This window comes from Hippoglossus stenolepis, chromosome 19, assembly GCF_022539355.2.
Source record: "Hippoglossus stenolepis isolate QCI-W04-F060 chromosome 19, HSTE1.2, whole genome shotgun sequence".
NCBI classification, from domain to species: Eukaryota; Metazoa; Chordata; class Actinopteri; order Pleuronectiformes; family Pleuronectidae; genus Hippoglossus; species Hippoglossus stenolepis.
The window spans coordinates 7,539,237-7,564,221 of record NC_061501.1 but is presented as its reverse complement, the minus strand read 5'-3'; the positions used below and the strand labels follow the sequence as shown (position 1 = coordinate 7,564,221).

The 24,985-nt window shown below is 42.5% G+C and overlaps 3 protein-coding genes across 7 annotated transcripts; 2 read left to right on the top strand and 1 right to left on the bottom strand.

Annotated features, from left to right (window-relative positions):
- The first annotated feature begins 75 nt into the window (after positions 1-75).
- On the top strand, positions 76-13,120 carry pabpn1 (poly(A) binding protein, nuclear 1). Of its 5 annotated transcripts, XM_035142334.1 has the most exons (8): positions 76-545; positions 2,628-2,736; positions 3,493-3,560; positions 4,273-4,379; positions 5,191-5,278; positions 6,142-6,293; positions 12,142-12,226; positions 12,411-12,533. In XM_035142334.1, exons 1-7 carry the CDS (start codon positions 411-413, stop codon positions 12,179-12,181), a joined length of 699 nt encoding a protein of 232 aa, XP_034998225.1. In that variant the 5' UTR covers positions 76-410; the 3' UTR covers positions 12,182-12,226; positions 12,411-12,533. The 5 variants fall into 5 exon arrangements, with proteins under 5 accessions (XP_034998225.1, XP_034998222.1, XP_034998223.1 ...); XM_035142331.1 differs by lacking the exon at positions 12,142-12,226 and having other exon boundaries at positions 12,411-13,120; XM_035142332.2 differs by having other exon boundaries at positions 12,142-12,554.
- Positions 13,121-14,853: 1,733 nt separating this feature from the next.
- On the bottom strand, positions 14,854-18,953 carry ngdn (neuroguidin, EIF4E binding protein). The gene is made up of 11 exons (XM_047337948.1): positions 18,896-18,953; positions 18,620-18,679; positions 18,170-18,241; positions 17,791-17,928; positions 17,603-17,687; positions 17,231-17,283; positions 16,920-17,034; positions 15,935-16,109; positions 15,694-15,847; positions 15,397-15,460; positions 14,854-15,028 (listed from the first exon to the last, which is right to left on the bottom strand). Exons 1-11 carry the CDS (start codon positions 18,914-18,916, stop codon positions 15,009-15,011), a joined length of 957 nt encoding a protein of 318 aa, XP_047193904.1. The 5' UTR covers positions 18,917-18,953; the 3' UTR covers positions 14,854-15,008.
- A 527-nt stretch (positions 18,954-19,480) lies between these two features.
- cebp1 (CCAAT/enhancer binding protein (C/EBP) 1) lies at positions 19,481-23,798 on the top strand. Its single transcript, XM_035141914.2, has 3 exons — positions 19,481-19,542; positions 21,324-21,623; positions 22,344-23,798. The coding sequence occupies exons 1-3, from the start codon at positions 19,540-19,542 to the stop codon at positions 22,647-22,649; spliced, it is 609 nt and encodes a 202-aa protein (XP_034997805.1). The 5' UTR covers positions 19,481-19,539; the 3' UTR covers positions 22,650-23,798.
- Positions 23,799-24,985: the final 1,187 nt, after the last annotated feature.

The window sequence follows — 24,985 nt, the reverse complement described above, 5'->3', positions numbered from 1 at the left end:
GACGCCAGAGATTTATTTGACGAATCGAGCGCGGACCAATGGGATTGAAAGTTTTTACGGCCGCAGTGCCGCGTAGCTCCGCCCCCGGCTTCCATGTCTGGAGTAGAGGGACGGTACCGCGTCCTCGTCTTTCCGCGTTCACACTTTTAGTAAATAAACCGGGAACCGGGACCAGAACCTGGAGGCAGCGGGTCAGACGGTAGCCCCCGGCCATCGTAGTGTGCTGTTCGAGAAGTGGCTGCAACTCTCGCCCGCAGTTTATTCCGCATTTTAACTTTACCGAGCGGCGTTTTCCGCCGTTTTTTTTTCTCCTCGTCGCCCCGCTCACTCTAACGTTACCCCCGCGTGAGAGTCGGGGCCTGCAGCGTCGGTTTGGCCACGAGGAGCGTCGGAACAGCTGGAACAGGGCGATGGCGGAGTTCGGTAACGGACTGACGGAGGAATCCCTACTAGACTCGGACCCCGGACATCCCGAGTTGGAAGACCCGGGTGTCGGAGATGAAGAACCGGGGTTAGAAGAGGGAGAGGCCGCGATCGAAGACCCGGTAAGTGAAGGGCATTGTCTGAGCCCACATGGAGGACCGGGGCACGCTGTGGTCAGGTCGGATCAGTTTGTGAAAACAGGCGGACGGCTTGGTTTTTCTTTCTTTCACTAATCGATGGTCACATGCCGTGTGCGTTACTAGCAGTTGCTTGGTCGACATTAACCGCCATTGTGGTTCACGCAGTGCAGTAAAAATGGGTGGTGACATGCGTGGTGCTGGCAGCCATCTTGGCGCAACAGCGGCACCAGTTTCTCTGCGCCAGGGAGCAGCTCGAGCCGCTGGGGGAGAAAAAAATCCTCGTCGCGAAAAAAATGCGAGACGGAGAAGCAGGAGAGCGTCCGGGGCGAGGGTAGGACAGGCCGCCGCGGTGCGAGTCCATCTCCTCGGGAAGGCGACCTGCTTACGGTAACGGAATGCTTTTATCCAGCTCCCCGACACCTTTCTTCAGCCCGGGGCTGCGTCTCCAGCGCCGGGGTGGGCTCGTGCTAATGACCCAGCGGCGGAGGGCTATCATTAGCCCACCGAGGCATCATGTGCAGCTATTGAAATGACCAGCGACCCTTCGGCCATTATCTCCAGCCCACAAGATAGAATGCAACATTTCAATATGGAGCTGCCGTAAGAATGCTTGCTACAGCCCATACCACCAGATAACCGGGGCTCCGGCTAGCTAACAAGCCAGCCGCCTCTAACAAAGCTGGGGTGGAGATGGCTCCCATGCACCTGACCACCTCCGTCGGTCGTGTTAGACCACATCTGGTGTCAGGCATCAGCGGGACATGAGCTCTACGTGGTGCTGTGTGGAGATGGTGGATGATGGCACAGTCAGGGCTGCTGGATTTCATTTAAATCGTGGTCTTGTGCAGGTTGGCTGCAGCGAGGATGCATCGGTCTGCGGTATTTCAGGGGCTGGGTTATTGCATCCTACACTGTTTTGTTGGACTGATCGGGGAAGGGGGAGGACAGGGGGTCACGGAATATGCGACAAAAACGCGACTAACATCGTGGCCGGGTGTCTCATTCCAGCATCCCTCCGTGTATGTGTGTGTGGATCCCTCGATGTGACCATGGAGCTTGTTGACATGTGATGTGTCGGGTTATAGCGTGCACATCATGCTACCACGAAATCATCGTGCAGATTTACTCATTTTATCATCGCATGGTCAGTCTGTGTCCCCCCACAGCTTTGCATTATAAACCGCCAGCACATGCAGCAGCTGTGGATGCAGCTAGAGTGACTCCACTGTGCTGCAGTGCAGCACTGTCAGACAAGGAGGGTCGTCTCCCATCTCTGTGCTCACCACAGGAATATTTAATGTGGTGCCAGTCGGCGTTGTGTTGCTTTCAGGCTTGTCCTCTGACCCCATTACCCCCCCCGAAATACCTTTCCGATTGTGTTTCCAAAACGGGGGTTAATTGGGTTTCTGCTGCAACATGGTAGATTTACTGATTGATGTTGATATTTAGAGATAAGTAGCAAATGCCCATGGTCTGGTGCATGAGCCCAAAGCAATGTGTCCTCCTCATTTGGGTCCTGTGTTGTGTCATAAATGTTTTTTCTGAGCGTTAGCTTGCACCTCATTATGAAGTGCCTGGAAACATAAAACAGGGTCACGCTGATGTATTCATCAGTGTCCATTATGTTTTAGATGCAGCTGGACAGTGTTATAGCCAGATGAGGCACTTTTATTTCATTGCCTTAGGGTCAAGTTGCAAGAGGCAGCGACTTCCAAATTTAGGCTGGATAGTGAAAACAACTGTGAAAATGTGCAGCCATGGAAAAAACAGTGCAACCACAATGAAGGTGCAGAGTGTGGATTATTGTGTGTATTATGTTAAACACTTCCACTGTTTTAGATTGAAGGCGTGTTATAACAGCACCAGCACTCACAAGTACAACATCTTGATGCAGAATCCTCACTGCTGTGTTATGACACGTAGTTATTGTGCCCTTTGCACATGACAGCATTTTCATGGTTGTATTTGTACTTGGCCAGAACTTGTTAGTGCAGCGATTGTATCACCGTGAAACTAAAGTGTTTCTGTGTATGAGCTCTAAACAAAACGGTGTCTGCTTTGCAGGAGCTGGAGGCAATCAAAGCTCGGGTCCGAGAGATGGAGGAAGAGGCAGAGAAGCTAAAGGAGCTGCAGAACGAGGTGGAGAAACAGATGAACCTGAGCCCCCCACCAGGTGTGTATGTGCTTTAGAGGGAGATCACTTCTTTCTTACCATATGTCCACATATGCTGTCTTTCTGCCATACCATAATAATCTCATTAATCAGATCCTTTGTACCGTATGTCACTTTTAATTAGTGGTCCCAAACTGACAGTCATATCAGGTACACAAACATATTGCTGTGTAATACACTGGTCCTGCTGCCTCAAAAATCATCATAGAGTTGAATCAACAGCTCTGCAAGTAAAGCCTGAACATGCTGACCTTCACAGAGAGAATTTATTACAGTACTAGTGCATTAGAGTATGGATCTATTAGAAAAACATCTATGTGTCCTTCTCTGCCCTGAGTCAATCTGTGACTGGGGCACAAGTCTGTTCTGTTAAACATAGTTGGTTTATAGCTGCTTACTTGATTTAGTAATAGAGAAATTGCTGTGAACTGTAACTGCACGGTGCTATTAAAAGGCAGTTTGCTACATGAAAAATATAGGTCTATTACTTAATGCTCCACCTACACATCAAGGTTTACATCATAGGGAAGTTACATTAAATTTAGACTTGAATATACAGCAAAATTTAAAGTACTGGTGTTTTATTAAGTTAATAAACAAGATGGAGAGAATGAAGTCCTAAAATAACCCTAAACCAGTTCATCTTGTTCTAAAGCAAGACACATTGTAGATGCTTGTTTTTATAACAAGTCAGGAACAACACTTAAATGTCGTGGTTTAATTGAAATATTTTGTCTCTTGTGCACACCCCTGCAGTCGGCCCTGTCATCATGTCCATCGAGGAGAAGATGGAAGCAGATGGCAGATCTATTTATGTCGGAAATGTGAGTAACTGTCTCTTTGTCTCATACAGATGTTATTTTTGGCCACATTTGTCTTGTTGTACTTTTTTTAAGATGAAACCACAATCAATCTCTATTCGAGCTATTTGAAGTAACACTGTGAAAGAACAGTTATTAACTCCTGCATACCAGGACTTTATTATTGCTATTTTAAAGACACTTATCTTGACAGACCTCTTGTTTGTAGCTACGCAAATTTCCTGTTTGCCTTCTGGCAAACTATCCTATTAGGTAGTGAACTGGTCACTGAACACGACCAACAGGTTTTGTTTCCAGTCTCAGCCACAGAGACCAGATTTTTCTTCAGAGTTGTTTTGTAGCCTCCCAGTGGAACATTAAAACACTGTGTCACTGATATTTGAAGTTTAGATGTAACTTTGTCTTCACAATGAAGTGTTTGTTTGGGAACTGACAATTGACATTTTTGCACCGTATCAATGTAGTTACTATTGGACTTTTAAAAACACAAGTTTTTTTTTGTGAAGAATTCTTTTTCAGTTTGAGACAATTTTGTTGGTTCAGTGTCGCATTTTTTAAACATTTATTGTGAATCTAACAACTTCAAGAGAGCTATTATCCCTTAATAGCCACTCTACTTGAGTTGTATTTACACTGCTGTCTGTATAGTTGTTTCTTTAATGTATATACCAAAGAATTAGACCTGATGTCTGACCTCTACCCTTTGTTTCTACAGGTGGACTATGGTGCCACTGCAGAAGAGCTCGAGGCTCATTTTCATGGCTGCGGTTCAGTAAACAGAGTCACCATCCTGTGTGACAAATACACAGGGCATCCCAAGGGGTAAAAACTGCCATTCTTACCTTTTCACTTTGTGGCAGATGATGTGTGGATGACATGTTATCTGTCAAGAAATTACCATACTCTCACTGCTGGATGTTTGAATGTGGTGTCTTTTGGACCATTGTTACTCAATTTTGTCAGTTGTGGCTGCACATCTTGGCAACCATTTTATGTGTAAAAAAAAAAAAACACAACAAAAAAATCGCCAGGGTGTATTCCAGAAAGTTGGCTTAGTAAATGAGGAAAAGACTGAGTTTTCAGTTACCATGGTTACTGTCTCTGTGACTCCAGCGTGCTCGCCCGCAGCTTTTCTGCAACAAACTTAGTTTTCTCTGTCTCCTCCTGCTGAGGCTGAACAACCTTCACCTCCTCATTCATACTTCAAAGCAGATGAAGGCATGAAAATTACAATTGGGGAGCTTCCCTTTATTTACTTGTTGCCATGGTGAGTCACAGTGAGTGCCTTCTGATGATGATTTTTATTCATTCACCAGGCAAACACTTACCTCAGTCAACTGAACTAACTTAGAGCAGCTGATCAAGAACCAAACCCTTTCCATCAAGTCAGAGTTCATTTCGAGTCCGATTATGTTTAACCTACTTTCAGGAACAGGCCCTGGCTGTCTGTGTAGAATCCTCTGTATAGTGGCTGGGCTGAAAAGTCATAGTAGCTCCCAAACGAAACATTGTGGATTTGTTATCAATATACAGCATTGTTATGCCTATAATAAACCATGATATTATCTGCATGTTGCTGCTTGTTTACCTGTGAGTGCTGCTGCAGTGGAGTGACTCTACTTTCATTCTGCAGGTTTGCCTACATCGAGTTTGCAGACAAGGAGTCTGTAAGGACAGCCATGGCTTTGGATGAGTCCCTTTTCAGAGGAAGGCAGATAAAGGTAAGAGATTTTAAATTGTAAAATCAAAACAACTGAAAGGTTCAGACTGCGAAGAGAAGTGATGCCATTGTGAGAGGAAATGGCAAATAGGGTTATGTGAAGTTTAAATGATTTAGAAACACTTAAATCATTAGGAATTGTCAAAGTGTGAATGCTTGTGTGTTCACACAATGAACTGAATGTATAGTAGTAAACACTGTTGGTTACATGTTTGGAGCAACGGCACATAAACAAATTAGATCACCCTGCCAGTTCTGTGTCAGGTTGGTGGGAGTTGTACCGTGTTTTTAAAGGTCTTACCTTCTGACTCAGTAATTTCCCTAGTTAAGAAGACTTTTATCGGAGAGCGTTTCTTAATTTCAATTGTTTGAAAAAGTTCTGCAAAGTTAAAAAACCCAACGTGCGCAGTAGAGGGAGCTTCTGAATCTCCTGAAACACTCCGTGGTATGACCTACATTTGCATGACCGAGCCTTGTGGTTAGTCTGGCACACCCCCTAACAAAGCCAGGTGACGCTGAGGCTAACATTCCTACACACATTGGAAGCGGCTGGCCAATTACAACAGGTTCAGCTGACCAATCAGAGCAGACTGGGCTTTATTTAGAAGAGGGCCTTTAAGGACGTTTCAGACAGAGGCTGAAAAGAGGAGATGCAGCAATGGACAGTGTGGGGAAAAGTGATGTTTTCTGAATATTTGAGGACGTCAACATTTTTAAAGTAATGACACAAATTAAAATCATGAACCTGAATATGAGCATAATTTCTCCTTTTGACTACCCCCCTAATTCTGATGATTTTAATGACTATTTGTTTTAGTTGTTGCCTTATATGGATTTTGTTTCTGTAACCTCCCCTCTCCTCAGGTGGGCGCTAAAAGAACAAACAGACCAGGTATCAGCACCACAGACCGTGGCTTTCCTCGGGCTCGCTTTCGATCACGGGGAGGAAGCTTTTCGTCGCGCGCACGCTACTACAGTGGTTACACACCACCCAGAGGCAGAGGACGGGCCTTCAGGTGAGCCGACGCTGAGGCGCCTCCACTTTCACACCTGGGACAAAACTGCACCTGCATGTTGGCACTTACAGAAAGAGAGGACAGGGCACAAAAGTTAGTTATAGAATAGGGATGGAGAAAGGAAGGAATTGAACAGTTTGGGCTTTTAAAATATGTTCGCATATGAAGGACTGGATAGGCAGAGTAATTACAACTTAGGTATCATATAGGAGGTAAGTACAATCTAAGCACTTTCAAAGAAGAGGAAGTAAACATTTCTACATATTTAAAGTCTAAAATTTAAATTTAAATTATCAAGTTTTTGTATAATGAATCTGAGATTTGTTAGAATTTAAGTCAAATTTACTGATGGTACCTATTTATTTTATTGTTAGTAATTTATGGATTCTTCATGATGCAATACATTTTTATCATTATTTAACTTGAGGGACTATTTTTCTGGCAGACAGTTTGCATTAGAACTTTGGTTAGAAACAGTATCACATTAGTTGTGGGTTTGAGGGGCTCATTGCATGCCACATCACATGAAACCATTTCATTGGAGGCAAACTTACACAGTGCACATCACTTTGTTCTTCCCAGGCTCTAATGCACTCAGTAAGGCTACGTCCACACAATGGCCATTCAGATGAGCATTTCAGCTCTGTATCAGAAATATGGTCTACAACTGCTTTGGTTGATTGGTCGCAGAAATTACTGAAAATGAGGAACAGCCATGGTGTAGAGTACGGGTGACTGTATTATCATTTCTAAAAGTCTGTTTCTGCCCATCCACACTAAAATGCATCCTGAAATTAAAATGCAACTGTTTTTCCAAATGGCTCTGTTTTATGGGCTGGAAACCTCTGGAGTTGCGTGGACAGTGGGCGTAAACATAGCAAATGTGGACGTAGCCCAAGTCTAAGCTGTTTTTGCGCCAGTACCCCCTCAGTCTCCTGAAAGGTACTGGTACCAAGCTGGGCTTGTTGGTTTTGTGTCTTTTGGAAAGACTGTGGTTCCTTTTTATAATTGGACCATTAATGGTCGCGTGCAAAACATTTCACATTACTGGGGTTTGAGCTGTTTGACCTGATGACATTAACTCTCAGCTACAGCACTGATGCTCCAGTATGTTCAGAACCTCATGCAGGTGGAAAACACAATGCTACAGCTGGTGTTTTTTTTATTGACCTGTTAAAGCTGCAGTATGGTCTGCCAGTACTGTGATCCATAGTGAACCACAAAGAAAGGGGGCCTGACGTCGATCAGAGTGTTGTGCACTGGGTTCCTGGAGGGGTTCTACACACAGTGTTTGAAAAGACACCGGGATTTCTTGGTTTTAAAGGGCTCTGCTTCAGAGCTCTGCTGTGGGGCCCTGTTTCTATTAGAAGGCCATGTGGGGGTTGTCACTGCAAATCTGGTGTTTACAGCATGTGATTAAATCACAGGAGTTGACTTCAAACTGGAGCTGCAGTTTCTGTTGATGAGATGATGTAAAAATAATGTGAGAATGTGTGGGTGGAACGAACAAGCTAACCCACTGCCCCTTTTATGTAAACGGACTGTAGGCAGTGAGTAATCAAGGCTCCTAATAATCTCACTCCATATAAGCCCCATGGTGGAGCTCTGTCTGTGGAGCCATCTTGTTTATTTATTTTTTTCTGTTGAGACTGAGAGAGGCAGTGTGGTGTCCGTCATGTTGATCAGCATGCCAGCTCCCTCACACATGCACTGAGCTGAGAAACAGAGAGGTTCTGATTTTGAATGTCACCTGGGTCATTTTGGCCTTGGTTCTTCTTTAATACACCACGTTTTAGCGGTTAATTGTAAAGAGTCGTAAAATCTTCATGCCCAAGGTTGCTATTATAGTGATGACCAGTTTGCCAAGTTCTGATAAGCCCCTGTTTAGCCTGTTTTATCTTGTGACCTTACTCTTGACTGGAGTATTTGCAAGGAATTCCCATTCTGCAAAACTGCCCTAAGTAACTGCCCGGAAAGGTTACATGTCTGTTAATTTCTTTGTGAGAAAGAGTCTGAAGGCCAAGGTCAGAATCTCTCTAATCGCTCTGTGTACTCCCACACATACCAACAGACCCTAACCCTGCCGCTTCACTCACTGGGATTTGGCTGAGCTGCAAGACAAGGCACAAAGTTGATTTGTTATTAACCCGCGTCTCCAGGAACCAGGAAGTGCTAATGTTAATGAGTAGTTAAGTTACTGTTTCGACTTTAAAAGCTCTTAATAGTGTTAGTTTATAGGCTTAACTAAGACTTATTGTGCTTGTTGAACTTAAAATTTCATTAATGTGATAAATATACTAGTTGACATCCGACACTGCAGAACAGCAAAAAAAAGTGCATTCACTTCAAAAGGATATTCTAAAATTACAATTGAAAGGTTGAAGGCTCAGACTCTTTAAACAGTGGTATCAAACTGAACCAGGTGACTGTTATGATCGTGCTCCTTGTGTAGGATATTGTTAAAAACTGCATAGTAGACCTGCCAACCAGTACACACGGACATCAAAATACACAGATACAATTTGTCAGTAGAATTTCACCTTACACTGTTTTGTTTTTAATAATTTTGTAGTTTTTAGTGATACACCAACGAGCGCAAAAGAAGAGTTTGATGGGTGAAAGGTTGAGTTAGGTTCCTAAAGTTAACAGGAGAGATGGCCATTGACAGACTGCCCAACCAACAAAAGTGCATTTTGCACAATCCTCAATACTGATATCGATTAGAGTCATCAAGGATTAGCAGATATGGGAAGATCGAATGATTTGCATTTCTATGCCTCAGCAACTGTTGCAGTCTGAGGCATCAAGTTTTTCGGTTTTCCGTCTGTCCCACTGGTAACATAATATCTCAGGAACACTGTGAGGGGATTTCTTAAAATTTGGTACAAAGGTTTACATGAACACAAGGATGAACTAACTAGATTTTATTTGACAAAGGTCACGGCCATTTCTTAACTTAGGGAGATCTCCAGTCAAAAAGCTCTAGCTTACTAATTCAATTTCATTAATATCTATGACGGTGTGGCCATAATGTGTGATGATTTGAGATGAATTATGATAATTGATAATTAAGATAACACTTCAGAGACATGAACATTTGGACAAACATCAGTATGATAAGAACTAACTAAAATAATAGATACCATCTTTGGAAAACGTTTGTATAACTAATACTAATTATTTTAATTTTGTCTACATGCTTTCTTACATGGAGGAGGCAAGGTTTATGACCTATACTGCTGCCAGCCACCAGGGGGCGATCCAGATGTTCACTTCATTGAAATTGAGGCTGACTCAGTTAGAAATTAGTTGTCAAAAGTAAATGTCAAAAACCTGTTTTTGGCCAATGGAGTTCAGATTCTTACTATAACAAAATACACTTAATACTTTCTAATTCCTTCAAAGTTACACTCCATATGATTGGACAGACATGAATGAAGAATAACATGAAGTGCTCATGTTGGCGTGAGATGTTGAGAGGGAGAGATGTGTTAATATGAAAATAATATTAAGATAAATATAGATATAATGAACACCCCTACCCCCTGCACACAGACATACATGAGTATTTCTTGGCATAAGCTCGTAGTCCAAGACGTTGTTTCAAGGTTGGCAGGTCTGTTACATTGTGAATGTAACAACACTGGTTACTTGGTAATCATCACCCACGGATAAGAGTGTGTAGGGAAGCGCAGCCTTCCACTGGAACTGGCCTTGATTCCTTTGTTGGTTGTTACATCAGGAATTCATCACCAGTCCAAGACTGAGCTGCAGACTGGTGTGAAACTTAATGACACTTCACTGGTGCCTTGTCTTGTTGTGGGAACAAAAGCAGTGTTCACAATCTTTGTTTTGACCTGTTGTGAGCTTGGGAGGATTTCAGTGATATTGATAACGGTATCGAAGTGTTGATTGGCTTTGTTTTGTAAGATTTAACAGTGTTTTCTATGCAGGCTGATGGAGAGCCTCTGGGTGGCACTTGTTTAGCACTTTAGGTCCAAAAGTATGTTTCTCTGCTTTCACATTCATCAACCTCGTCAATGATCTTCCCAAGTTGGCACAGTGAAAAGGAAAGATTTTAATGTGACCCAGAAGACTCGTAGACTTGTGATGTGGAAGCGTTTTTTTGTTTTTCTTGTGCTTATGTGGAGTGTGTGTCTTTTGCATGTACACGATCCTACACGCACACAGACTCAAACACACACACACACACGCCTACTCAGATTCCCCCGTACAACGTTCACACCCAGAAACGAGGGTTCATTACTGCAGCCTGACCTCAGCATCAAGCTACTGACCACTGGTTTAAGTCCCAGTGTGACATGTTGTTTACGACTTAAAGATGTGTGTCTGTGTGTGTGTGCGTTTCTCTCAGGATGTATTGAGGGTCTGCTACTGATCGTCTTGTGTTTCTGTTTGTGTGTGTCAGGTGTTGTGTAAAAAAAAAAAAAGTTGCGCAATTGTGAGTCCTGTCACCCACCTCGTCAGTTGTGTGCGTGTGTGTGTGTACATGGCATCCTGCTGGGGTTTATGTGTGGTGCTGTTTGTCCTCACGGTGTTTCCCCACAGTGACCCCCAGAGGCGGCTCTCGCACAGAGAGACTTAGAGAGAGAGAAAGAGAGGGAGAGAGAGGGGCTTTGCTGTCCCCTCACCCCCCAGCACACACACACACACACATACATACACACACACACACACACAAACGCACTCTTGATGGTTTTCTCCTTGTATCTGGAAACCAAACACTTTTCCTCTCCTCACACAGCTGCTCTCAGCTCTGTACTATAATGCATATTGATTATATGTAACAAAGGCACAATACCTTTAAGATGGTATGTCTTTATTTCTGAGTATCTTCTGTCCACCTTCTCTGCCCACACACACACACACACACACCTTGATATTATATCAATCATATTATATCACACCAGGAAATTGGTGTCGTCGCCAACAAAAAAACTCACCCTCTTTTTCTCTCTCTTTTCCAGGGGCCGAGGGCGAACAACATCGTGGTATTCCCCTTACTAAACACCCTCCCCTCCCTCCCCCTACACTCCCTTACTATCGCCCCTCTCCCCTCTCTGTTCCCATTAAAAAACAAACACACACATACATACACACACACACACACAGTGAAAAAAACTCCCCCCATCTCCTCCTCCCCCTCCTCCTCCCCAACAATAAAAAAAAAAAAGAAGAGAACCCCCAGAAGAGAGAAAAAAAGAGAAAAGAAAAAAAAAAAGAGGAAACCCTGTGGTGGACAGAGACTGACTGACTGCCGCAGTGTGCGATTGTGTGTGAGCGTGCGTGTGCCGAGGTTGATGCGGTCAGCCCTGGTAAGGTATCAGCAGTTTGGCCGCTGGGGTGAAAAACATGGTGGCTGATTTCTTTGTTTTTTTTTGTATTTTTTTTTCTGGGGAGGGGGCTGTGATGGTATCTCAGGCTGCAGATGTGTCTCCTTCGGTCTGGCTGTGACCTCCCGCTTTCACTCCTCCATCACTGACACGGCCCACCCACCCACTCACCCTCCACCACCACCAGAAAAGTGGGAGGGAGCGGGTGGGGCGGGTGAGGTTTTTTTGTGGGGGGCATCAATAACAAGAGGTTAACGTGTTCATTTTTTTTTCTTTTTAATGTATCGTACATATGTGAACCTTCCACCAGCCAGAGTTGTTGTTGCTGTGTTTTTCAGATTGTGGTTTGGAGTATTATGATTATTACTCCCCCCTCCCCCTTCAACCCCTTCTGTGCCCGCCGTTCTCACCCCTACCTTATTTCTCATGCTCTCCCACCCCCCCTCCTCCTTCTCCTCACCCCTCTCTGTCTCATTACGTGTTTCTCCGCACAGCGACGGACCCTCGATGTTCAGAGGGGTCGTTCATGCATAGTTTTTTTTCTTTCCTGTGGGTGGGGGTCCCCTCCTTCCAGCTCAGGCATGGCTACAGCTAATTTTATCCTTTCGACAGGCATCAGTGTTTTTTTTTATTATTATTTTGTGCAACCCCCTACCCCCTACCCCTCCATGCACCACCCCTTTTCCCTCTGTGATCCTTCTCCCTCCCTCCTCCTCACCCTCCCTCCTCTCTCTGTATATTAGACCACTTCTTGTCGTTTCAGGTTTCAGGACCAGTGGCGGCTGACGACCCCTCCCCAGGTGGCGCCACCCCCACCCAATGTCTCCGCGGCGTCCCTCTCTCTCTCCGCCCCCGCTATGCACACTCACCCCATCCTGTCCGTGTGGGGGGGCGGGGGGCAGGGCGACCACAGGCCCGCGGCAGGGGGCATTTACTACAACAGCAAACGCTGATGATGCTTTTTAGTGCTTTTCACACTAATACATACACACACACACAGACACACACACACGCACGCACACACATTTGCGCACACACGCACACACACTGCAGTACAGACGGCCTGTAACCAGGCAGCCAACCCTACACATGATTTCTATCCAGAGAGCTGAAGCCAACAGCAGCTGAGTGGCAGAGAAAGTGAGGAGGGCAGGACCAGAGACCAGGGTGTACAGTGCAGACCTTATAGCGCCCCCTTTCTCTGACTTGGCGCAGTGCAGTCACGGCTTGTCCGAGGAAGGCTGACGAGCTAACGGCATTGATCATTAATTTAATAAAAAAATAAACTGAGTGGGCCGGAGCTGATGTTTTAGGGTGGGGAAGGTCAGGGGTGGGGGTTTGTGTGGAGACTTTTTTTTCTTTTTGAAAAGGGGAGTGGGTTTCAAAAAACGTTTTGCTTTTTTTTAATTTTTATTTTTAACCCATGAGTCTGTAAGTAGGGAAAAAAAAAATAAAGACATTGTGTAAAAATGAGATTGTGTCTCAGTGAGTTTCTTTGCAGAAGCTGGGTTGATTGATCCTGAGATGGAAACTCCTATGTGCTGATCTAAGTTAATGCAGTTAAGTGTCTGATGAATGAATGAAAGCTGTCATCAATGGCCTCCAATACTGAGACTCTCCATGGTAACGAGTAAATAAAGGGCAGAGCCTCTATTTTAATTCAGTGGAGCCACTAAGATTAATGTGACGTGTACAAAAGTTGCCAGAGCAACAGCACATTTGCCCTCTTTGTTTAATCTGCCCCTCTGGAGCAAAACAATAATGGTCTTAATTTCTGTCGTCACGGCTGCACATGAATATCCCACAGGAGAGCTGGGGTGGTCATGTGACACTGGACCGTCATGTACCGTATATGTTGTGGAAATGATTAACTATTAAATGGTTAAACCCAGAGGTTTGCAATTTTTTTATGTATAATTTCACAGCCTTTATATTTTACATTTCCACTTAGTTATGCGGAAGAGTAACTCAATGATACTGGATAAATATTTTCACTATGTGAAAGACGTGTATCATGATCATTTTAATGGCTAAATCTGGAAACGATCATTGGACCCTCATTTGAGGACCACTGGTTCAACTAATGTGATTTGGTCCCTTAGCTTTACCTTTGGCGTACGTAAGGAAGACTAGAGCCAATCCCCCTTGATATTGAGGTGAGAGGTGGGACAGGTCATTAAATCAATGTGAAGTAGGTCTGTTATTCCAATAATTACTAAAACCATTTGAATCAATAATACTCATCTGTGCTCAGTGAATGGGTTCTATCATGGCTGAGACGAAGGGCTGTGGTTAGGGAGGGAAAGCGGGTTGTCCACTAACAAACGGGTTGGTTTGATCACTGCCTACCCATACTGCAAACTGTTTGAAGTGTATGAGTGATGTCTGATAGAAAAAGTGGCGCACATGAATCTGTGCGAATGGCAAAACTGTTCAAGACTAGAAAAACGCTATATAAACACATTAAGAAGCACACTTAGAAGGTTTGACACTACTGGATGGCATGTATAATAAACTCACATTCTGCTCACTGCACATTTCTTCCCAAATATGATTTGACATTTCCTTCACGTTTCTTGAAGGGCAGTACAGTGCTACAGTGTTCCTCACTCAAGAAGGTTCGATTCCCGGGTTTACGTGTTCTTCCCATGTTCTAGTGGGCTTCCTCCCACAGGTCAAAGACATGCAGATTGGATCGAGGGATAATTGGAGACCTAAAACTAAACGCAGGTTTAGTTACCTCAAAGGATAAGTGGGATAGATGATGGATGCTGGATGTTTCTCACAGCTGACATTTTGAACCAGAACGGCTGCTCTGCTCCGAGTGTCCCTGTAAGTCGGGACAGCTGTGCACATTTCCAGGACCATGAGACCCAAACAGCTAAATAAAAAATCAGCTTTATTTACAGCATTTGCCACATGTTTGCCTTGTGGTCAGCTGGCTGGTGTGCCTGTAGCAGCAGGTTGTGATTAAGGCCTTTTACATCAACATCTGGCAGCTTCAAGACATTGAGGATCAAACTGGACCGAACAGTTCCAGTGTCTAAACGTCGTCTGCTGTTTATTTCCTCATCGTCACAGCTCTTGGAGCAGCAGTTTTTAAAATAAGAATGTGAATCCTTAAATGACCTCAAACCTTCAATGATCTGTGTGTTGCCTCTGATAAGGAGGTGATGTGACTGCCCTCTAATGGAGGAAAATAAAACTTGACTTGCAGTAAATTTTATTTCACAATGTCAAAAACACTGAATGTACGCAAGTGTCGGGGAATTCATTTTTAACACAGCGATGATACAGTCAAACAGTGAACGAAAATGATGATGATAGACGCCATCGGCTGCTGGACGCCACGTTTCAGGTCTTATCTGTGCTTCTTGAAAGCTGCAAAGAGAAATGGGTGATTATAATGATGAAATAGGATGCAAATAAAAGAACAGATTCTTTGCTTCTGAAATACTTAAAGTAATGAGGTCACTGCTTATATTTTTAAAAACATGTTATTTTTAAAAACAAGATGGGATATTAGATATTTTATTTGAAAATTAGTTCTTAAAAAAACATTTTATACCAGATACATAGTCGGAGTGTAACAAACACTGGTTAAACAGTACTGAATGTGGATTCTACACATCTGGTGCTGGAGCAGAAGCAGCGATAGAGTTTCAAAATAAGAGCTGTTTGTTTGACCCCATTTTCTGTCTCTTTAGAAGAATTTATACGAACTGGTTTATCTAATAATTAATCCTTACCTTTTCTCTTGGTTTTCTTCTTCATGAGTTTCTTCTTCTTCTTGGGGCGAGTGCCCTCCCCATCCTGCATCAAGAAAGACAAAACAGCCATCTCAGACAAACCCACAGCCGTGTGTCAAACATCAAGCGTGTGGGAATAGTCAGCATGAATAATTTAAAACGTCCTGTTCTGTTCAGTCTGGAACAAGGTCCAGAGTAAATGCAGGTCAGCTGGTCTGCTGCATGATGAGTGGAGTTTACACCATCAGAACAATGTGTGGACTAAACGTTTCCTCCTCAGTTCCTGTCAGAACTCACCTGTCTGCCCTCGCCACCCGTCAGCGCAGAGATGTCACTGAAGTGTGTTATACTGCTCAGCTGACCGGACATGCCCATCGTGCCTCTCTTCCTGGAGTTCTTCTGTTGTTTTGATACGTTGAGACGCACCATCATCGACTCCTCATAATTTTTCCTGCAAAGAGGAAAAGACGCCTGTTTTAGAATTTTTTTTAAATTATTTAGAAATTCAAGTTGTGAAACACAGAAGGAGGTGACTGACCGGTGTGTGTCATCGCGGCTCTCCTTATCGGTTTGGAAGTCCCGTCTGTCCTTGATCTCCTCGGGTGCGTCACTGTACTGTTGTCTCAGCTCTTGGATCACAGAGCTCCTCAGAGCCGCTTGCCGCTGACGCTCCACCTGAGCCTTCTTCCTGTCGGCCTCAGTCAAATCACCGTCTGCAGAAAAAAAACCATCGAGGTCTTATAAACAAAAGTCTTCAGTGTTTTCTCAAGGATTTGTTTTAGGCATGTGGGCAGACTAGTTTGTGAGGGTCTCAATTCAGGGCTGCATTTAAAGACCGATTGTGTCACAGCGGCGCGACTAGACTGTCCCAATCCGCAGTCTCCTTTAAATGCGTCCTTTCATCTCCGAGAAGTTAAGGATCCACCCGTTGGAGCCTTCATTTCCCGGAGACGAACTGTTTTTCAAAGACGTTATGCCAGCAACGAGATGTCCAATGCTAGACCATAACGCTTTAACTCAGCCAAACAGCTAACGGTACACATGTTTTAAAAAAACGAGAGGCATAAAAACATTATCATCGTGTTCAACTGCACCTCTGTTGCTAGGCGACAGGAAAAATGGGGGAACAAGCAGGTGACATCGATCACAGAAATCCTCTGTAGACCAGATGGTCTCATTTTGGTTCAGCCCTCTCGATCTACGCCTCAGAAGGATGCAACCCCTGAATTGAGACACAGCTTGTATCTATCTTTTCCCCCCCAATGTGTTAAAATCAGTGCCTAAAAAATTCTAGTGCAGGTCCAACAAACACAAAGTATTTCCTTCAAGTACTGTACAGGTCTTAATAACTGCTGTTTAGTGTTTCTTGTGGGTGGGTAGGGAGGATACTCGGGCACGGTACATGACGACAGGGATGTCGCCAGGATCAATGCGAGGATAAATATTCAAATCAATCATTTCAAACTTCCACAGAATAAGGAAGCAAAGAGGACAAAGCTGTTTAAAAAGACAGACAACATTACCATAATGCACGGGGGCAATCTTCGGTGGTATATATTTCCTGCCACCAGAGTTCGCTGCTGTCTTCTCGGAGACTGCCGTTGTCTCGGCTTCTTCTTCAGACTCCGATTCATTCAGCTGATTGATGGATCAAGCACAAAGATGAAAAAATTAAATAAATTAGACAAATACACATCTCTCACTATTTATAAACTATATGTGTGTTTTGTTATTTAAGTAGCGGTAGAGTGAATATTTTAATGAACATTAGTCACATACAGGAAACAATGTGACATCCAGTGAATACAGACGTGTTATAATGTTGAGGACTTACTTTGCTGACGAGATTCTCGGGATTAGGACGCAGCTGCAGCGGGTCGTTTTCGGCTAAAGTCAATAAAAACATGAGACGCTGCTGTTAGCAAGCCGAACACCACAGTGTTCACTGGTTTCATGTGTGTAACTAGACAACATGTTGCTCAGCAGACAGTAACTGGGCATTAACGATTATTTACAGTGAGTCAGAATCTGACATAGTTGTGGAGACTTAAGATTTAATAGTTTCTGATGTTGTAGTGACCAAGTTTAATGGGACTCTTGTCAGGGGTTCATGTGATAGGAGCCTGACCAATCAGATAAGGCCATGTTGTGCCCAAAAAATGACAATCATCAATGAATGCAGATGGCTACATTCATCGCGTCTTACCTAAACTTCCAGTATTAGCGGTTCGAATCAGTTTATCAATCTGGTACTTGAGTTTGTTGTCTAGGGGTCGCATCTTCTCCAGAACCTAAGAAATAAGAGGGAACATGAGGAACAACCTGCACCAGATGAGAATGAACAGATATAATTATAATTATTTTGTTTTTGTCACTATCATTACGACATCTCACCGTTCTGATTGTGACCACTCTGTTCAAGGCTTCGCTGTCTTTTATTTTGCCTCCTTCGCTCTTGATGCTGACCAGGTGAGTGAGGTCCTGGAGGTAGAAGAGCATCAGGTGATAGCGAAGGTCCAGGAAAGACAAACCCTGCAGAGAGAGGACAGAGTCAGGGAGGACACATTCACAGGGACAAAAGACATAGAACTGTATCCACACATGTTCAAACAAAGTAGACAGAGAGACAGCTCTTCGCTGATACCTGGGTGAAGAAAAGTCTTCAACACACTCTTAAATTAATCAAACTGAGCAAAGCAGCACATCTGTATGAACCTGCAGATGTTTTCATCCATCGATCTTCAACAAAAGACGTGATAAAGTCCCTGCTCACCTGTGATGTATTACATTTCCCATCTTTGACTTTGGTTAGCAGCTCGCGGACATGACTTGTGACTGAGGCCACCTGAAGAGAAAAGAGAGAGTTACAGCCGCTCCAACCCTACAGCTCCCCCATCAGAGACAAAGACTCACATCTACAGCTCCCCCATCAGAGACAAAGACTCACATCTACAGCTCCTCCATCAGCGACAAAGACTCATAACTACATCTCCTCCATCAGCTACATAGACTCATATCTACATCTCCATGAAGGGGTGCTACAGCCCTAATAAACCGACTGATGACTGATGTACTAGTACTACACCGATATATCCAGTACCACTGCGGTATTACTCTGTTACTAACCGGGTATTATTATATTCATGACTTGTTTTAATGGTGTCTTGTAGTCCGTCAGTAATGACCGTGTTAGAAACGTGAGAACAGCGTGTTGGGGTCGTACCTGTTCGGTGAGGCTGTTCAGCAGCTCAACAGCTTTGGGCAAATCGCTTTCAATTAAATCCTGTGATGAAGTCAAACCACAGTCAGAAACACAGAGACAGTAAAGTGAGGCAGGAAAAACTCAGTTAGCTCGTGGCTAACCGCTAGCTTCGTTTTTAAAACTACTCCGACCAACCACTGAAGGTCGGTTTCAGAAAACACGTTGAAGACTTTAGACTTTAGTAAAACGTATAAAGAAATCACACTAATGTGTTTAAGAATCGGCAGCTCTACTCACGTTGTCAACAGGCGCCGCCATTTTGACTGTCCCTACTCTACGGAAGCCGCAGCGGATCACGTTTGGCGTTCGTGTAGTTTATCGCGTTCTTTTAACTGTTTATAAATAATACATTTTACAACAATATATGAGTTAATTAAATAGAGTCATAAATAGGCTCCACATGTAACAGAGCAAACAATGTAGATACATATATAGCTAAAATACAGACGAGAAGACAAATGAAATTAGATTGAAAACTTAAATAAGATAAATAAAACAATAATAATGGCTAAGGTGCTTCTAATAACTGTAAGGCATCAATAAAGTTCAGCAGCTATTTTGCTGGTTTATTCTCCATTTACATATAGGAATTAAAACAGAATTTAATAAAGAAATTTGAAGGGTCAACAGTCATAAGATAGGCTGATTAATTATACTTGTTTGTTTGAAGACTGTTTTTAACTTATTTTGTACATTTTCCTGTTGGTTTTTTATTTTTCCCCGTCCTTTACATGTGTGAGTGACAGAGAGGAAGAGCGACAGAGGAAGTGATGGAGTGATCATCCTCATCCTCATCATCATCATCATCATCACCATCAGAGGAGGAGAACCTGCCTCTGACTCTCAGACCATCTCCAGTCTTAGGAGCCTGAGGAAGAGTCATGGTGAGTCCCATCACAGCTTTACCCTGCAGCACTTACATGTTAACAACTAACTGGCTCTAACTCTAGTTTTTCACTAACTTATCCCTAACTGCAAATATAACTTCTGCCATGATTTAAAAGAAACGCTGGAGACTAAAGAGATAATGACAGTAAGTGATCGTAGAGTCACATTGAAAGGAGAAAGCTCAAAGAATTCATAGTAATATATATTTTTCTTTTCTGTGCATTGTATCTTTTTTGTTTAATGTAGGGCTGTATGTAACAATTCTTTTATTTTGTAATAAAGTGCAGATTAGTTAATTAATTATCCTATTTATTGTTTATTGTTTTTTCTATATGTTGAGTAAGTTTCATTTTATATATTTAAATGTCCAAATGTTTACTGTCACAGACAGCCGAGAATATTTACATTCGAGAAGCAGCTCTTAAAGTAACTTAAATTTATCAGTAATTATAAAAATTGTTGCTCATTAATTTAACTGAAAACTTTAATGGTCCAATTATTTCAGATCAACTTTACTGTTGCACTTAAATAACCTTATATCTGATCTAAGATTTATTACTGTTACTGGTTAATTGGTTAATTAAATTAAATTGTATTCTTGATGATATTCTTCCTCCATCCTCCTGAGCTTCATAATCTGCGTTTATCTTTAAAAGTTTAAATTGTTTATGCTTAAACATCAACAAGTTTATGTATAGTATAGCACATTTCGAAAACAAGGCAATTCAAAGTGTTTTCACAAAATATGAAAGAGTAAAAGTAACAGTACAGTGTAAGAAATGGGTAATATTTGATTTAGAGGAAGGCTGTGGAAAGTCTTTAGTATCGATTTAAAATAACTAAGAGTTTCAGCAGACCTGCAGTTCTCATATGTTCAGCATGAAAACTAAACGCTGCCTTTCCAAGTTTAGTTTGGTCTCTGGGGACAGAAAGCAGACTTGAGGAGTCTGGATGGTTCATAGCAGATAAAAAATGTATTTTAACGGTAAACCATTCAGAGCTTTATAAACCAACAGCAGGATTTTGAAGTTAAGTCTTTAACAGACAGGGATCATGTAAAGAAGTGAGAGCTCCAATGATATGATCCACTTACTTGGTGGGAGTGAGGACTCCAGCAGATACGTTTTGACCAAATTCTTTTTAATTTTTCAAATATTTACCATACGAACTACAACTTGAACAACACAGTTAAGTCAAGTTCCTGTCTGTCCTCCCAGAATGTCCCCCACTGCCCCAAATACTTGGCTGTGATTACATTTTCTTACAGCGAGTCATCCATAAAACAAAATACATTTATGAATATGTTGAAGTGAAAACACACAGCAGATACAAACAATAATAACAATAAAGCGAAAAAACAGGAAGAAAAAAGTGAGTTACATGGGTATGTTGGCAGCTGCCATACGTTCTACAAAGAAAATATATGGTTGCCATGAAGTGGTATAACATTTACTGGTGGACCCCTTGATGGTATATCTAATTTTTCAGAGGTGGATATGACACATGATCCAATGACCATATGTTGGAGGGAGAGCATCCTTCCATTTGACCAAAATAAGCCTTCAGGCCAGCAGAGAGTTAAAGGCCATTATATTCATATGCCCCATATTGAAAATAGCTTCCACTGGAGTCACACCAAGCAATACAACAATAGAGATGGGTCTGCTGTTTTTCCACATATTCTAGAGAATGTCTCAACGATCGATTGCCAGAAACCATGCAGAGCAGCAGCATTTTGATGAATCTCCTGTCTCACTCTGCTTCTGAACCCCTCCAGATGTCTGATGCCAGGGTTTCCTCCGTCATCCAGGAGTGGGCGAGCTCCTACTCAGGTCAGGTCCCCGCCCTGAACCCAGCTGTCGCTTCCTCCGGCCAAACTGAGGCCTCCGCTCAGCTGTCTCACATGGAGATGATGCCGTACGGCCAGGCTCAGGGAATGTTGAGGGAGGGCGGTGAGGACAGTGTGGCCGAGCAGATGATGGGACTGTCCTACCTGCCGTACTCGACGTCCTGCCTAGGCAACGCCTCGAATGCGGCGAGCAACAACCACCACCAGAGCCACGCCAGCACTCAGCAGGTGACCCAGAGGCTTTTGGTGCACAACTGATAGAGATGTCTTTCCTCTGAGATCACATGTGGAAAGAGTGTTGTCTGGGCTCCTTAGGGTCCTCACCATTATGCTGAGAGGCTGTGGAATGATTGGGGATCATACCCACATTTTGGGGGATTGTCCAAAACTGCCAAATTTCCAATTAAGAGATAACAAAATTTCAGATTTATCTTTGAATTCACTGTATAATATGTTGGGATGTATAATGAACAGGCAATACTTACCTTCCAAGTCTACAAACTTCTGTCAGCCTGTCTGTTCGTAGAATGCATATCTCGCAGTGTTGAATTTGGTGTGATTTGGACATACATTCAATATGAATAAACTTTAAATATGCAGGTTGCTCTGTAGCAGTCATTGGGGCTGGGGCAGTTTGTCTGAAGTTAAACATGTCTTCTTCTAAGTCCTCTGATAACCAAGAGGAGTGGTCAATAACTGGGTCAAACCGTGGGTCAAAATTGGCATCAGATCATTTTGATAATTTGATTAAATTTAATTGACTGAATGCACAATTGCAAATGAAGAAGGATATGATTGTGCAGACACCTGTAACACGATTTCTGGCCAAAATGTAGAATGTATAAATTTGTCACTCTTTTTTTAACTAAAAACAATTAGTTAAAAATAAAAGCTCAGAGAGGGAAACCCATCAGCCACCGGTGTCCTAAAGTGTGTTTGTGACCCCAGGACTTCTCTCCCTTCCTCCTGCCGACCCTGAGGGCCCCGCAGACCAAGAGGAGCATCAGCAAGGACAGCGCTGAGTACCGGCAGAGGCGCGAGAGAAACAACATTGCCGTGAGAAAGAGCCGGGACAAGGCCCGCAGGAGGATCATGCTGACCCAGCAGAGGGCCATGCAGCTGCAGGAGGAGAACCAGAAGCTGCAGCTGAGGATAGGGCAGCTGACGCAGGAGCTGGACACTTTCAAACACATCCTGTCCCAGCGACACCCGCAGGGGGCCGAGGAGGGCGCTGCAGGGGTGTCTGGTATCTGAACATCACCTTCTCATCGACATCTAGAGACGAGAAAAAGCACGTAACACTGGCAGTACAGTAAATATACTTGGACTATAATGGAATATTTAAGTTTTCTCCTGTTGGCAAAAGTAGCCCATGTTTATGGTAGCTGTAAAAACAAATAAAAAAAGCCATAAAGAAAAGTAAAGATGTTTTTTTGTTTGAGACTAAAGAAAATGCATTGATTAAGGTATAAATAAAAATTATGGTTTGGACTGAATCAGAACTTTATGTTGAGGAAAGTTTAAAAATGCTTGTAACAAAATTACAGTAATGTAATTACTTTATTCAGAGTTAAATATAATTGTTAATATTAGGTTTTCCAAAATTAAAAAGTTAAGTTGTAACAAGTCCAAAACAAAATTTGTATGGTCTTTATGACAACTTCTTTCAGCTTGTGTCAATGATTTGTTTTGTCTTTGTCCCAAAAAATGAATTCCATTTGATACTAAATCAATATAAAAGGATTCAACTAACTAATCGTAAATATTATTTGAGAAAAACTGATTTTTTTTTTGCTGTAACAAATTACAGTAATTTTTTCAAGTTGATACAAAGAACCACACAGGACACAATGAAGACACCATAGAATCCAGAGTATTGTTTGAACAGTTTCAGCTCTGCCTAATTACAGATGGTCAACAGTGATTGAACAGAAGCTGTTTGAGAACAAAGAAGGCATTTTATTTTTTGAAATTACCATAAAACAGTTAATAAACAGTCAAAAAACCCTGAACATTTGACCCTTTTTCTTGATTAAGAGGGATTTTGTCATGGCCTCTGTATTTCTTAAATTGTAGCTTCGATCCTGTACACTGGAGCTTTTGAGGGAACCTGCGGTGATTTTACTGTTATGTCGGCAGATATGCGGTGGATCTGAATATAGATGCTGTAACTAAATTCACTGTAAACGCAGTTACCCTGAGAAACGGGACTATATGATTGCTGAGACTCTGCCGTGGACTGACTCTTCTAAGATTTGGTTCAATCTAACAAACATTGCCTCATCGGCATCTACCTGATACTTCAGCTGTCTTCTGAGTGTAGTTGCCCAACAGGAGTTTCACAACGATATGTGGTTTGTCGAGGATTTAATGAAATCTTTCTCTGTGTATATATATATATATATATATATATATATATATATATATATATATATATATATATATATATATATATATATATATATATATATATATATGTATATATATGTAATACTCTAAGTAGGTGTGGGATTACTTGAAATTATTTTTACATCTGTAACGATTTCCCTTTCATGTTCATGAATGTGTTTTATAACTGTATGATAATACACTGTTAAAGCAATACTTTGCCATGAATGTTTTTAAATAATAAATAAATAATTGCTTGTGTTTGAATGAAACTGTAATTTTTTTCTATGTTTGGACAGATTATCCTAATTTAACATAAAATGCAGCTCACAGCCTTCACAACCATGTGGCTTTAATTCAAAGAAGGCGTGATTATGCTTTAATGCCCCTCGCCAACTCTCCCCTACATCCTTCATTGGGGGGTGAACAGGCACCTGTCACGTCATTTACCAAAAGTTGTCTACCCACAGAAACGGACGTCACGCCGTGGACCGTTGTGCACCAGCGGTTTCCCTTTGTGGGATGGGCAAGATTTCGAAACAGCGGAGGACGGGAGGACGAGAGGGGAGAAAGAGATAGTATCAGTGTTTGGGGCTGCCAGGGCCTTCCTGTGGCTGTGATGCTACTGAAGGGACAGAGAGATAGGGGGTGGTGGGCTAGAGAGGTGGGTGGGGGGCAACATGCACAAAAGACACATTTTGTTATTTTAATAAGTTTCGCTCAAGTTTTTAACATTTGGTAAAACATTTTAATGCTGTGGAGGAATAGAGTTATAGAGTTCTTTATCAAATTTAGATTTGAATTGTTGTTTTTTGACCTTTAATCCGAGTTGAGTTTTAGTGCCTGTTGGGCAACAAAGACCGAGTGAAGGGACACGGATACAGATGTTCACTTCTGTTTTATACAAATGTACTTTTTTTACTCGATGAAAACTGAGCTGAACTGACAATAACGACATCCCAGCAGCTCACACAGTCGACGGTTTGATTAATCCGAGTGTCTGTTCTAAACCTGATGGCCACTAGCATGTTCTCTTGTCCTGTGTTAATGATCCGTATACATCAGAATTATTCCTTGTCATTAGTGAGTCCTCCTCAAACTGTTCTACAACATACTGACACTTTTTTATTGTTTGTGTGCTGAGCTTTTTATTAACAGTCTATGGTGCAGAGTGAAGTTTGAAAACTTTGCGTTCATCCTAC